General features: G+C 38.4%; 1 protein-coding gene across 1 annotated transcript in view; it reads left to right on the top strand.

The window, feature by feature from the left end:
• Positions 1 to 3016: 3016 nt before the first annotated feature.
• Positions 3017 to 16194, top strand: part of CPB1 (carboxypeptidase B1) — a 39301-nt gene continuing 26123 nt past the window's right edge. The window contains exons 1-3 of the mRNA XM_069563038.1: positions 3017 to 3251; positions 3358 to 3433; positions 12728 to 12852. Of these exons, the coding sequence (XP_069419139.1) occupies positions 3181 to 3251; positions 3358 to 3433; positions 12728 to 12852 (272 nt within the window). The 5' untranslated portion in view covers positions 3017 to 3180. The remainder of the gene's footprint in view (positions 3252 to 3357; positions 3434 to 12727; positions 12853 to 16194) is intronic.

Raw genomic sequence — 16194 nt, 5'->3', positions numbered from 1 at the left:
CAGGATCCTCTATGACCCACCTCCCAGAATATTGGAAATAAAAGCAAAAATAAACAAATGGGACCTAATTAAAATTAAAAGCCTTTGCACAAAAAGGAAATTACAAGCAAGGTGAAAAGACAGCCTTCAGAATGGGAGAAAATAATAGCAAATGAAGCAACTGACAAAGAATTAACCTCAAAAATATACAAGCAATACCTGCAGCTCAATTCCAGAAAAATAAACAACCCAATCAAAAAACAGGCCAAAGAACTAAATAGACATTTCTCCAAAGAAAACATACAGATGGCTAACAAACACATGAAAAGATGCTCAACATCACTCTTTATCAGAGAAATGCAAATTAAAACACAATGAGGTATCATTTCATGACAGTCAGAATGGGTGCTATCCAAAAGTCTACAAGCAATAAACGCTGGAGAGGGTGTGGAGAAAAGGGAACCCTCTTACACTGTTGGTGGGAAAGTAAACTAGTACACCCACTATGGAGAACAGTGTGGAGATTCCTTTAAAAACTGGAAATAGAACTGCCATATGACCCAGCAATCCCACTACTGAGCATACGCACCAAGGAAACCAGAATTGAAAGAGACACATGTACCCCAATATTCATCGCAGCACTGTCTATAATAGCCAGGACATGGAAGCAACCTAGATGTCCATCAGCAGACGAATGGATAAGAAAGCTGTGGTACATATGCACAATGAAATATTACTCGGCCATTAAAAAGAATACATTTGAATCAGTTCTGATGAGGTGGATGAAACTGGAGCCTATTATACAGAGTGAAGTAAGCCAGAAAGAAAAACACCAATACAGTATACTAACACATATATATGGAATTTAGAAAGATGGTAACTACAACACTGTATGTGAGACAGCAAAAGAGACACAGATGTATAGAACAGTCTTTTGGACTCTGTGGGAGAGAGCGAGGGTGGGATGATTTGGGAGAATGGCATTGAATCATGTATATTATCATATATGAAATGAATCACTAGTCCAGGTTTGATGCATGAGACAGGGTGCCAGGGCTGGTGCACTGGGATGATCCAGAGGGATGGGGAACACATGTACACCCATGGCGGATTCATGTCAATGTATGGCAAAACCAATACAATATTGTAAAGTAATTCACTTCCAATTAAAATAAATAAATTTATATTAAAATAAATAAATAAAAATTTTTAAAAAATAAAAACATTGTGATGGTTGTATGAAATTAGAGAAATACATCAGTGGAACACAATATGAAGTCCAGAAATTACCCCACACATGTATGGCCAAATGAATTTGACAGACACCAACTGTAATTCAATGGGGAAAAAAAAGCCTTCTCAACAAACAGTACTGTATCTACTGGTTATCATATTTTCTTTAATGTGTTGATCCACACTTTACATCATGCATAATGATCTAAACCACAAAACTCCTATAAGAAAACACAGGCAAATATGTTTGAGGTCTTGGGATAGCCAAAGATTTCTTGGGAAAATGTAAAAAACACAAATTATAAAAAAATAATAATAACAGTAAAAAGGAAAACAGCCCATTTCTTTTAAAATGCAAAAGATTTCAATAGATGCTTCACAAAGAGGATTTACAAATGGCCAAAAAAATTCATGACAAGATGTTTAACTTCATCAGCATCAAGGAAATACAAATTAAAACCACAGTTAGATACCACTGCACACTCACTAAAATTATCAAAATTAAAGACTAATACTACCAAAACATTGGAGAGAATGCAGAGTAACTGGATACTGGTGGAAGCTTAAAATGATACAACCACTGAGGAAAAATGTTTGTCAGAATCTTAGAGTGTGAAACCATAACCTACATTATTATTTAGCAGTTCCATTCTTAAATTAGGGGCTTTAAACAGTGGCAAAGTATCCTCCTGCCAATGCAGGAGATGTAAGAGACATGGGTTCAATCCCGGAGTTAGGAAGATTCCCCTAAAGGAGGGCATGACAATCTACTCCAGTATTCTTGCCTGGAGAACCCCATGGACAGAGGAGCTTGTCCAGGGGGTCGCAAAAGACTCAGACCCAAGGGAAGTGACTTTGCACACAGCACATTCTTCAATAGCTATGTAACCTATCCCCCGCAAAATGAAAACACATGCCTACAGAAAGACTTGCATACAAGGTTTATTGCAGATTAACTCATAATAATACAAAATTGGAAACAATACAAATATCCACCAACAGGAAAATAAACTGTGATGTACAATAAAATATAACTTGCTAATAGAAAGGAAGAAAACAATAATAAAAACAAAACACTAATCACTTTCAAAAACAATATCACGAATGAAAGAAACCAGACACAAAGAAATATATACCATATGATCTCATTTATATTGTTTTAGTATAGACAAAATTAATACATGAAGCTAGAAATAGGAACAGTGGTAGCCTGAGGGAAGTACAGAAATAGATTGAAAAGATGCTCAAAGGAACTTCTTAGGGTGATGAAAATATTCTATACCTTGACTGGGATACTGGGATATATATACATGGGTATATATATTTGTCAAAACTCACCAAACTTTATACTTAAATCTATAGAATTTATTGTATGTACTTCTCAAATTTAAAAAAAAATTAAAGGCTACAAAATAAATTTTATTTAAAACTTCTTGGGACTTCCCTAATGGTTCAGTAGTAAACAAAAAATCCAATGAATTGAATTCATTCTGCCAATGAAGGGACATGGGTTGGATCCCTGGTCCAGGAAGATCCCACATGCTTCAGGGCAACTAAGCCTGTGTGCCACAACTGAAGCTGGAGTGCCTACAGCCCGTGCTCCACAACAAGAGAGTAGCTGCAACTCGCTGCAACTAGAGAAAGCCTGCACACAGCAACAAAGACCCAATGTATTCAGAAGTAATAAAATTAAAATAGTATTTTATAAAAAAAAAAGTAAAAAGCCCCTTTTCCTCCAGATATTCAAGGTCTGACATCCAAATTAGATAGGCTGAACTTCATATTATTTGCTCTGTTTCCACAGGTGTTGGGAGAGATAGACTTCTCAACTTTACACAGCTACCAAGGCAACAACGCTAGGAAAACCATTAATCAAGATCTGACAGTGCCTATTTGCAATCAGAACACAGAGAACCCCCTGGATTATAAAAGCAGGTGAAACCTACCTAAAAGACCTAGTCAGGCACAATGCTGGCATTCTTGATTCTCGTGACCGTGACCCTAGCATCTGCTCATCATCCTGGTGAGCACTTTGAAGGGTAAGTAGCCTACAGCTTAAATTAGCAAGTCCTTCCTTGTTAACCAAAAAATTTGAACACATTACCCAATTTTAAATGTTCTCTTCTTCTGTATCTCATTGTTCAGTGACAAGGTGTTCCGTGTCCATGTTGAAGATGAAAATCACATCAGCTTACTCCATGAGTTGGCCAGCACCAGGCAGGTAAATGCCTATCTATGCTGATAGGTTTCCTATAACAATATTTTTAAAATCTTAGATTATTTTTTTAAAATCTTAAGATTGCATTGTGATTCCGTTAAGGGGAAAATGACATGAAATATTAACTACTGCACTTTTGTAGCAAGAAATAAAAACTTGAAAAACATTTAGTGCCACCATGCCTTCTTTGTCTGCCTAAGTTCAATTGCCATAAGCCCTACAGTATTATAAATCTAGGGTAACTTTTTAAAGAGCTGCCTGAGCATGACAACTAGATGAGTCAAAATTGTTGCAAAGGTCAAAGAACATCTAATGTATAGCAACTTCCCTTCTAAGTCAAAAGAGAAAAATGATCAACGTGGATATTGCAGAAAAACTGGGCTTTGGTCCAACTTGAAAGTCATTTCCACATCCCATGTATCATCTGTTCTCTTTGATTTTCTTTCATTCCAAATCAAACAGCTTGAGTTTTCATGACCTTGACTCAGGCCCTCTTAATGATAGGACTTGAAGGGGGTAAAAATGATAAAAAGTCATGAGTGATTTTTATTTTACTATTAAGAAACCAAAATCTCTAGGCTACTTTATTTTTTTTTAATTTACTGTACTATGGGATTAAAACTGACATTTTAAATTATATATATATACATCTAAGTGTATGTGTGTATATGTATATTAGTGTATGTATATATATGTGTGTGTGTGCGTGTGTGTGTGTGTGTATATATATATATATATATATATTAGTGGCAGGGAGCTATTGTAGACCATTAATAGTTTACTTGATCCAATGCTGTCTTTTCATTAATATAAAAATCAAAACATTCTACCAGCTCCTACGTATCTATCTATCCATCCATTATCTTTTTATAGTTATCGTTTTAGCTTTTAAAATGTGGAGGGGGAAAAAAAGGTAGAGAGTGTCATAAACTGAAACATTCAGAAGGTTAGATATGAAGGAGAATTTAAAGTCATCTATTGCATGCTTTTTAACTGTGGTGTTGGAGAAGACTCTTGAGAGTCCCTTGGACTGCAAGGAGATCCAACCAGTCCATTCTAAAGGAGATCATCCCTGGGTGTTCTTTGGAAGGAATGATACTTAGCTGAAACTCAAGTACTTTGGCCACCTCATGCGAAGAGTTGACTCATTGCAAAAGACTCATGCTGGGAGGGATTGGGGGCAGGAGGAAAAGGGGACGACGGAGGATGAGATGGCTGGATGGCATCACCAACTTGATGGACATGAGTTTGAGTGAACTCCGGGAGATGGTGAGGGACAGGGAGGCCTGGCGTGCTGCGATTCCTGGGGTCACAAGGAGTCGGACATGACTGAGAGACTGAACTGAACTGAACTGAACTGACTGACTGCAGGCTTCCACTTATATTTGAACTTCTTTGGTAGAAACAGCATCTCTTGTTGCTAGCCCTAATAAAACCTGTTTGAATACTTTCAAGGATAGTAGGAATACTTCTTTTTCAAAGTAGTATTTGCCTTACAAACCACTCAAACCATTACACCGAACTGAAAACTACCTTAACTGTGACCCATTGGACCTAGCTGAGTCAAACACTGTCTCACTTCTGAGATTTATCAATGCTCTTTCTGTCTATATTTCTTTTTTTTTTTAATGTAGCTCTGAGAATGGACAATGGACCTCCAGGTGTACTCTGATTAATATATAGTGTAGGGCCACTGTCTGCTTCATTTGTAAAGCAGACACTTACTAATGGGATATAAGATTCTTTTTACAGCTTGAACAGTTAGAAGGCTCTTAGCTTATAGTAAACCTAATTCCGATCAAAGCAATCAGGTATTTTTTTCTCACATGAATCACCCTCTCACATGAAGCAAGGTATTCTTCCTTCTATACTTGCCTAATTGATGTTTTAACCTAAAGGCACGATTTTATTATATATTTAGTCAGTTAAAAATTATCTTTATTGTATACTGAGACAGTTTTAAAAATGAATTTACTCAGGGAAATAATTTGCCCTAACCACATCACCAGCAAGCTTGATAAACCTGTCTTCTTGACTTTTACCTTTGTCATGGATAGAGTAAAAATATTAAGTAAAGGGTCAGTACAGAATTAGAGGCATCTCCCATGAGTCATTCTTTTAATATCTATTTATCAAGTCTCCAGTGTGCCAGATGCAGTGTTAAGTAAGCACTGAAAGTGACTGATAAATCAACGCATCTCAGATGAGTTTTCTCTCCTATCCATGTTACTGTGGTGTTACCTACAGCTAACACTGTGCTTTCCAGCTTATAAAGAAGAATGTAAATGTAGAGGCTTGGTCAAACATTTTGCTAAGATACAGATTCAGCACTCTGGCAAGCTAGTGTTTTCTTTCAATCATCACATGAAGTTAATTGGGCTTGACTTACTCTTGCTGTACACTGTGCTGGCTCCCAAGGATCACCGGCTCCCTTTTCTGAGCATTCACAACCCATCTGCTTCCAGTTAACTTTGCTAGTATCCATGCCAGGCCCTGGGAGATTCTACTTCTGAGATTCACCTGTCTTCTTGTTTATGAAATCCAAGACATGCCCCCTCCACTATTCAGCGATCCCATCAAGCTCTGACTCCTCTAAGATTGCTGAGAGAAGTTTTCAGTCACATCCTCTGCCTTTTTAGTTCCCTAAAATTCAGCATTTTCTAGTAGTCAAGAGCAGAGAATCTGGACTCAGATTTCCTGGGTTCGATTCCTGACTCTACCACTCGCTAGCTGGACCTTGGATGCCTCTCTGGGTCTCAGCCACCTCAAGTGCCAAATAAGGAGACTAAGAGCATCTACCTTACAGAATTTTGTGAGATTTAAAAGAACTAATATAAGTAAAGCACTTGGAAAGAATTTATATAGTAAAAACTATGTGTTTGTTATAATGAGCACCATGAGATCCAGGATTCTGAATGTAATTTACATGACCAGTATAACCCCTTATCTCCTTATCTACCCTGGGCCTCAAAGTTCTCTTTCCAAAGAAGGTATTTCTGCTAAAATCTTAACATGTGAAAAATTATTTACTTAGAGTAATTTCATCTCTCAGTAGAAGTAGGAAAAAATAAGAGATAGTGTAACTCCTTAGAAAAGACAAAAGCCACACAAGTTAAATAAGGTTACTTAATTTTTCAGCTGCAAACATGGTTTAGCTCCAAGCCGTGAGACAGCATGTTTCTTCTTTATTCATTCTATTTTCAATATGATTGAAAAAAAAGGTTTTACTCTTCTTAGTAATCTTGCAAGTATAGCATATTCTGGACTGTAGCCTTCCTGATAAGATCATTACAAGGGCATTTAGTCTTTGTATTCATCCTTGCCGATGTGTCCTTCCTCCCAGCTTTTGAACATGTCCTTTTAAAAGTTGAATGTATTGAAGAGACCTGTGACCACACTGGACTTTAGTAGCCTCCCTCTTTTCATATTTAATTGTATAATAAAGGTTTTATTTTACCTCCTTGTTTCTTTATTAGAGGCATTCACCACAAAACCTATCCCTTTCTCTCTATACTTTCCTGAACTCTGTTTCTCTAGCTTCAGGTATACAACCAAAGTAACATGGTTACAGTCTTCTAATGTTCCATCACTCCTATTATACTTGCAAGTTCCTCCCCACTGTCTGGAACTAGACCTAGAGTAGAAGTTATTGCCTCTTCCAACAAGAAAGGAAAATTCCATCAAGATAAATAAAGAGTTAATCCTATGCTGAATTTACAGTCAAACACAATGTGAAGAAACAAATATGTGTAAATATGTGAAGAATAGAAATTCTCCAACATAATTATTAATTTGTTTGCATGTCCTTCTTATTCCCAAAAGAATTTAAGGTGAATACACTACTTTATCTTGCTTTTGCGCTGGTTTTGTATCATATTTTAGGACGGACTCTTTGGTTATTAGCCAGATGGATGGTTTAGTTGACATTCTCACAGTGCTATCACTTAAAGTTATTCCTTTATCTTCCAACAAATATTCTTTATGGTTCTTTGTTACTCAGATATGCAGATTTATAAATTTATAACCTCAATCTGTGTGTCTGTGTGTGTGTATACGTGCTCAGTTGCTCAGCCATGTCTGACTGTTTGTGGCCCCACAGACTGCAGCCCACCAGACCACTCTGTCCACATAATTTTTTAGGCAAGAATACTGGAACGGGTTTCCATTTCCCACTCCAGCGTATCTTCCCAACCCAGGGATTGAACCTGTGTCTTTTATGTCTCCTGTATTGGCAGGTGAATTCTTTACCACTAGTGGCAACTCCTTAACTTATAATTCAATTCCCCACAGCTCAAATCATATATTTTGGTCTACCTCCATATTATAAACATAGATCTCACTCACAAAGTGTTGGTAATTATTAAAATTTATATATATATCTTTGTGCTAATGTTTTAAGTTTATTATTTGTAACCATACTTAATGCATTAAAAACCTTTTTGGGGCTATGATCTTCCTGTTTTTTGACTCCATGTCTCTTAAGAAGCATTGGTTACTAAGCCCAGGTTAGTAAGTCTCCATCATATTTATAGGACTCCATAGTGTTGGATGTCAGTATGTTTGCTGACCAATTTTCTCCTTATCAAACTGAAGGTTTTAAGGGACCTCAGGTTAGGTCAGCAAGTCCTTTGTCAAACATGTTTATGAGATTTCTCTATCCCATTTGTAATATATATTTATTTACATTTATATTTATATATGTGTGTGTGTGTGTGTATCAGTTCAGTTCAGTTCAGTCACTCAGTTGTGTCCGACTCTTTGAGACCCCATGAATTGCAGCATGCCAGGCCTCCCTGTCCATTCTCAACTCCCAGAGTTCACTCAGACTCACGTCCATCAAGTCGGTGATGCCATCCAGCCACCTCATCCTCTGTTGTCCCCTTCTCCTCCTGCCCCCAATCCCTCCTAGCATCAGAGTCTTTTCCAATGAGTCAACTCTTCCCATGAAGTGGCCAAAGTACTGGAGTTTCAGCTTTAGCATCATTCCTTCCAAAGAACACCCAGGACCGATCTCCTTCAGAATGGACTGGTTGGATCTCCTTGCAGTCCAAGGGACTCTCAAGAATCTTCTCCAACACCACAGTTCAAAAGCATCGATTCTTCAGTGCTCAGCTTTCTTCACAGTCCAACCCTCACATCCGTACTATATATATACACACACCAATATTTGGCAGAGCCAAGACAGATGGACAAGAGGTTAAAAGTATAGGGAAGGCAACTTTCAATTTAATATCAAAAAGGAAACTATAAGGCAATTAGGGTGTTCTGAAGTACTACTAGATATATTCAAGATTGTATTAGAACCATCACCAAGGATGTTGTGCTACTCTAGGTGGAAAGCTAATGTCTTAACATAGATTCTTCCAGACCAGATCCTTAGACAAAGATTCAGTGGCAGACTTCACTTGGAAAGTATAGGGAGCCTGGGTAGAGAAGTGAGGAGTGATGCAGAGAAGGGAGGGCAGCCAACAGAAGGGACACTACAAAGTCGGCTAGCATAGAGGATGACTAGAGCTTCATCCTACAGAGAAACTCTAGGAAAGGGTGCAAACCACACACTTCAAAATTATCCCACCTGAGAAGTGAGAGAATTGGAATATTTAGACACCTACTTTCTAGGGTCATTGATTAAGCAACTCTCTGGAAAGTGCTTCTTTGGCAGCTTCTGCCTGCTGTGAGCTGTTAGGCCTTTTCCAGTTCTGAGAGAGCTTTCAAGCTCAGATATGTAGATCTTGGCAGTGAGGAGTCTCCTGAGCAACACTAAAAGATCTCAGGGTTGTGTGAGAAGGGCACTGTCTAATTGCCTTCATGTTCTTGGAGAACTTTATGTTCTTTACCAATTCTAAACCTCTGTGTCTGTAATCAAGACAGACACATCTCCCATCCCACCATAGAATGACGGATATTTATGAAGAACACACATTCATGGTTAACTTTTTTGGGGATTGTTGTTTATTTTATTTTGGCTGTATTGGGTCTTCATTGCCACATGGGCTTTCTCTAGTTGCAGTTAGTCGGGGCTACTCTCTAGTTGCAGTGCACGAGTTTCTTATTGCAGTGGCTTCTCTTGTTGAAGAGCACAGGCTCTAGGACACATGCGCTTCAGTAATTGTGGCTCGTGAGCTCAGTAGTTGAGGTTCCTGGGTTCTAGAGCACAGGCTCAGTAGTTGTGGTACATGAGCTTAGTTGCCCTGGGGCATGGGGGACCTTTGAGGATCAGGGATCGAACCCTCTGTTTCCTGAATTGGCAGGCAGATTCTCATTCTCCAGAGAAGCCCCAGAGTTAACTTCTAAAAACTTCCCCTATAATGTGCTTGTCTTGATGGCCCTTCTTTCTACAGTGCTGGCTAACTAGAATTCATCACCAGCTCTTGCTTTCTCTATCTTTATCATGATAAGCTTTTATCCTTCCTTCACTGTCTTTTAAACTCTCATCTTTATCTTCTCATCACATTCTGTAGCCAATCCTTATCAAATTAGCCATACTCTCTCCTTTCAGCAACTTAATGACAACCACACTCACTCTCTTTCTTCTGAAATCCCTCCTATGTAATCCTAATGTCCCATCTCCCACCATGCTGACATTCCCTATGACCCTGACTCATGATTCAGCATCCTCTAGACATCTGCAGTAGCTGGAAAATTACCAGGACAGGAGATAGGCAACTGGGTTCTCCACAGGCATATCTAAAATTGAGTCATCTTAATATCTTACATCATCAGTTTCTATTTAACAACCTCTAAGTCTGCCCAAACTCCCAAGTTCCAAAGCAACAATCCTAAATATCACCACCTGCCACATCTCTAGCCTGAGATTAGCTCATAAATATCTGAACAGGTACTGGGGAGACAAAGAGCAGAGAATGATCCAATGTCAGGGTCACCTTAGGCTTCTAGGTCTTTATTCAGCTCAAGGAAAGAACAGAAAATCAGAGACCTGTTAGAGGCAGGATGTCCTTGGTTAATATTTTCCCAAGATAAAAAGGAGACTTGAAACCACAAACCCACAAGGAAAAACATCAGAATAATCAAATATGTCATCCTACCTTTGTGCATAATTGCCTCTAAAATCTCCCCACGTTTGATTTGCTTATGAGTGTGTTCCTAGTCTCAGGTGCACAGCCTAGCACGTAGTTGTCTTTATTGTTGTTTTTCAGTCACTCATTCACATCTCTTTGCGACCCCATAAACAGCAACACATCAGACTTTTCTGTCCTTTACTACTTCCCAGAGTTTGCCCAAACTCATGTCCATTGGGTCAGTGACACCATCCAACCATCTCATTCTCTGTCATCCCCTTCTGCCCCTGCCTTCAATCTTTCCCAGCATCAGGCTCTTTTCCAATGAGTCAGTTCTTTGCATCAGGTGGCCAAAGTATTGGAGCTTCAGCTTCACCATCAGTCCTTCCAATGAATATTCAGGACTGATTTCCTTTAGGATAGACAGGTTGGATCTCCTTGCAGTCCAAGGGACTCTCAAGAGTCTTATGCAACACCACAGTTTGAAAGACTCAGTTCTTTGGTGCTCAGCCTTCTTTATACTATTCATGGGGTTCTCAAGGCAAGAATACTGAAATGGTTTGCCATTCCCTTCTCCAGTCAGATTGCCGGAGAAATATCAATAACCTCATATATGTAGATGACACCACACTTGTGGCAGAAAGTGAAGAACTAAAGAGTCTCTTGATGAAAGTGAAAGGAGAGTGAAAAAGTTGGCTTAAAGCTCAACATTCAGAAAACTAAGATCATGGCATCTAGTCCCATCACTTCATGGCAAATAAATGGGGAAACAATGGAAACAGTGGCTGACTTTATTTGGGGGGGGGCTCTAAAATCACTGCAGATGGTGACAGCAGCCATGAAATTAAAAGACACTTGCTCCTTGGAAGGAAAGTTATGACCAACCCAGACAGAATATTAAAAAGCAGAGACATTACTTGCCAACAAAGGTTCATCTAGTCAAGGAAAGGCTATGGTTTCTCCAGTAGTCAAGTAAGGATGTGAGGGTTGGACTATAAAGAAAGCTGAGCACCAAAGAATTGATTCTTTTGAACTGTGGTGTTGGAGAACAGTCTTGAGAGTCCCCTGGACTGTAAGGAGATCCAACTGGTCCATCCTAAAGGAAATCAGTCCTGAATATTCATTGGAAGGACTGATGGTGAAGCTGAAACTCCAATACTTTGGCCACCTGATGCAAAGAGCTGACTCTTTGGAAAACACCCTGATGCTAAGAAAGATTGAAGGTGAGAGGAGAAGGGGATGACAGAGGATGAGATGGTTGGATGGCATCATCGACTCAATGGACATGAGTTTGAGTAAACTCCAGGAGTTGGTGATGGACAGGGAGGCCTGGCGTGCTGCAGTCCATGGGGTCTTCTATGGAGTTGGACATGACTGAGCCACTGAACTGAACTGAACTGAACTGAACTTTATGGTCCATCTCTCATATCCATATATGACTACTGGAAAAACCATAGCTTTGACTATATGGACCTTTGTGTAATGTCTCTGCTTTTTATTATGCTGTCTAAGTTGGTCATAGCTTTTCTTCCAAGGAGCAAGCATCTTTTAATTTCATGGCTGCTGTCACCATCCACAGCACTTTTGGAGCCCAAGAAAATAAAATCTGTCACACAGTATGTCCTCAGTGATTGTTGACAAATAATTGAACAAATGAAAATGTCAGCACACTATTGGATTCTTGAGACTATCTTGTTTCTGTCCATGGTGCCAAGATGACCCCTGTGGAAAGTTACAATTTTCCTCCCTGATGGATCCTCCATAGGTCAGGGATGCTCTGGTTCCCACATTAGTGTGATCTGTGTGGCACTGAATTCCAAGAGAAACTCATAAAATGAATTCATCAAAAAGTAAAAAGGAAAGCTCCATTTCTCTCTATTAAATTTTGGGCTCCAGGTAATTCAGCATCATTCATTTATCACATATATCCATTACCATAAACACTGCAATCACCAATAAGCAATTGCTCTAGAAAATCAGTAAAAAGAAGAGAGCAGTTATAGAATACTGCAATTAACTACCATAATGGGAGATAATCATATGATCTTCATGCTTGTTGAGAATTAATGCTATGTATGTATGTGTGTGTAAACACTTTTATTGACATCCAACTACTCGGTCCCAACTTTTGTCCACTCAAATAAAGGAGTGAGATATTTATAAGAGATTTCATGGATAATTTGATTCATAATAATTCACTGGGGTAGTGTGCTTGCTAGTGATGATTCACCCATTGAATTATTGGTGTCCAATACAATATGTCTTATTCCTTATTCAGATGGACTTCTGGAAACCAGATTCAGTCACACAAATCAAACCTCACAGTACAGTGGACTTCCATGTTAAAGCAGAAGATACTGTCGCTGTGGAAGACTTTCTGGGGCAGAACGGACTACGATATGAGTAAGCTTATGTTTTATGGTTGTGAAAATTCTCTGTCATGTATGCTCTCATCCCAGGAAGATAACAATAAGACCAAGACAATGGCCTCCTCAGGGCCCCACACAAAGGTCACGGCAAAGCTGGCCCTGAATTTCAAGTCTTATGACATTAGGCCTGAGAGACTTCGTGTTGAGTTATTGCTCTAATAAAAACAGGCTTGGCTCTAGAATCCCAAAATTTTAGCCAGATATTTGACCTGATCCTAGTTTACATTGTTCTCCTAAGTGAAGGCAGTTGTCCATCTGTTGATCCAACAAATAGATAGTGAGCATCAATCTATCATATAATAAATGCTGGAAAAAAAGATAGGACTCACTCCCTTCAGAGGAAAATGAACAAAGGATTGTAATACCTTTAATAGATGTCAAGAAGAGTGAAGAGCTAGAGATACAGGGGAATAGATAAAGTTGAAGGATCACAGGGGGCCATACTAGGGAAGGAGCCCTCAGCTGAGAATTAAAAGACTAATGAGTTAGCCAGACAAGACAAGGAAAAAAAATGACACTCTAGGCAGAGAACAGACTTGATGCTTAGATTTATAACTTCCCTCCATCTTCATTTGAGGGAAGGTGGAAATAACTAAATGACTAAAGTAGAAAAATTCAACTTTAGTCTTTAGTCTAAAGCAGAGTTTTTCCTCCAAAGAGTGGGTCAGCAAGGAGCAAAGAGACAGTCTCCAGCTCCAGTCCTGAACCACCAAATATTTATCCAGCAATCCCCAACCACAAACACAAATCTCCATTACATTTTGAGAAACTGACCTACATAATTTTAACAGAAATTTCTATTATTTTTTACATCTTAAAAATATAGACTAGTATTTATGCCAGTAAAGATATCAAAATTATCATCTATAAAATCTTCACCTCCATCAGGAGAAGTGGTGAAGCATAATGCAACAAGCAAATGCTTTGGGAAAAAAATACACAAGACTGAAATCCTGAATCTGCAACTTCCTGGCTGTGTGACATTGGATAATTTGCTTAGCCTTTCTGAGCTTCATTTTCTTTGTCTTTATAAAGAAAGGATCCTTAGAATCATATTTTCATGAAGTGAAGATAAATATAACACCACTTTCAAAGGGCTGTTGTGAAGATGAAACTAAACTATATATAAACAAATTTCAACTGACATTGTTATCGCTGTGAGTGCTGTTATTTTACTATTTGTACTACTGTATAAAAAGGGACATTATACATTTTTTTAAAGGTCAACAGAAACTGTTTTGTTTAATCCTATTATCATACTTCACACAGCTTAGCTATCTGCTTCGGCCTGAGGGAAGTGTCAAAATGTGACCATTAAGAATTGACTAGCTTTTTAAGACAAAGATTATAACACAGTGAGTTTTGAAATGTGATTGAGATTCATGTCTGTGAAATTTTGCTCTTTTCATTACACTAGGAAGGACTTCTAAAATTCTAGCTTTGGGGAGCCTTCAATAATATTCAAAAAGATGACAGTTTCTTTAAAAGTCTTCAAGAAAATCAAAAGGAAGATCAGCGACCATAAGCTAACCCTAGTGGCTTGAATTGATATCCTTATTCTACTCAGATCACAAAGTGGTAGAACAGCTTCTAATCAGGTATCAGTCTCTTTTTAGCAGGCAGAAAATTCATGCACTTTTATACCAGGTAAACTTTTGGGGAACTGTGTATGAATGCTGTCTCATGTAGAACACAGGATATTCCCTGAGGACTAAGATCTTGTTAATTTTTGCTTAGCACATTAGTGGCTTATAATTTTCTAAATATTAAGTAATAATAAGTCCCCAGAAATCCTGTAGAAGCACACCAGCATTATCTTTGCCAGGGCTGCAAGCAGTCCCTGGGCATCCCATTATTACCTTGTGTGGTAGCTAATGTGTATTTAGATGGTTTCCTGCCAGCAAGAACTTGCAGTTTTTCCATATAATGGGCTTCCCTGGTGGCTTAAACAGTAAAGAATCTACCTGCAGTGCAGGAGACCCAGGTTCAATCCCTGGGTTGAGAAGATCCTCTGTAGAAGGGAATGGCAACCCACTCCAGCATTCTAGCCTGGAGAATCCCATGGACAGAGGAGCCTGGCCAGCTACAGTCCATGGGGTCGCAGAGTCGGGCACAATTGAGCAACTAACACTTTCACTTTCTATGTAACAGAAACCATTTACTACACACGTTTCACCAAAACAGCTTTTCAGATTTTTCAGTGATTCCAGCTCTCTTCACCAAGATTTGCATCAGTTGGTAGTTTTAATCAGATTCTGAATTACCATGGGAAAAAATTCTAAATGTGTGCACCAAGAAAAATAACTATATTTTTAAATGCTTATGTTGTACCCTAGGTACACAAAGACTAAGAATTAGATGGTGTAAACCTCACACTTATGGTTCTGAATGCTGACAGAACATTTTGGTGGGTCTGTGTCCTACCCAATCCAGGAAGAGACTGATTGTTGCTCTCTATCTGTAACATGTTTCTGCATATTGCAAATCTGAATAGTAAAGTGTCCTTGGATAACAATGTGTGCACAGTAATGTTCTTCAGTGGCAATGGGTGTGTAGTCTGGGAAGTGACCAAATACTCCATTTTCAGGAATCTAAAAGGGAGAGAAAACTGTCATGTCTCTCCTTCTCAGACATTGTGTTTCTTGCTTTGTTGGGAGTCTGTTATCTAATTTTCATGCATACTTGAAAAAAAAGAAGTTGGATAGCACTACAAAAGAAACCTACAGAAGTATAAAATAGTGTACATGCCTCTGTACTTTGGAGCTGTAATGCAGTCCCTGTTCCATTAAGAGGCATTGTTTTAATCTCCTGGAATAGAAGCTCATTATTTAGTAATAATATTTTGTAATATAGCTAAAGTAGTGCTTTATCCTAAATCTAATAAAATCAAATAATCATAGGGCTGGAAGGGTTCATTTAAGGTCAATCCTCTACCTTCAGGCAAAAGTCAGCACCACATTTCAACCTCATTCTGAAAATCTCTTGTAAGTTACTAGAGGACACTTTTACTCTTGGGTGTCATCTTAAATCTAATTGGTTTTATTATGCTTCTTTGTTTTGATTATTGATGAAAATGTTTAATATTTAACATAATAATAACTCTAACAGAATGTCTCCTTTTAGTACCAAACAAAACACCAACCTCCTAGTAGTCACTTATTCTCCCAACTAATTTGAATCTGAAGATTGGATTAAAAAGTAAAGATATTGCAACATGCTGTGAAAACCCTACTTCCTACTCCATTTAGAGCCGGTTCATGGTAGGTCAGAAATCACCATGGTTATGGTCTTAGATACAAATATCTATTGAATGTCC

This window comes from Ovis canadensis, chromosome 1 (genome assembly GCF_042477335.2).
Source record: "Ovis canadensis isolate MfBH-ARS-UI-01 breed Bighorn chromosome 1, ARS-UI_OviCan_v2, whole genome shotgun sequence".
In the NCBI taxonomy this organism is placed as follows: domain Eukaryota; kingdom Metazoa; phylum Chordata; class Mammalia; order Artiodactyla; family Bovidae; genus Ovis; species Ovis canadensis.
This window is presented reverse-complemented; position numbering and strand designations above follow the sequence as displayed.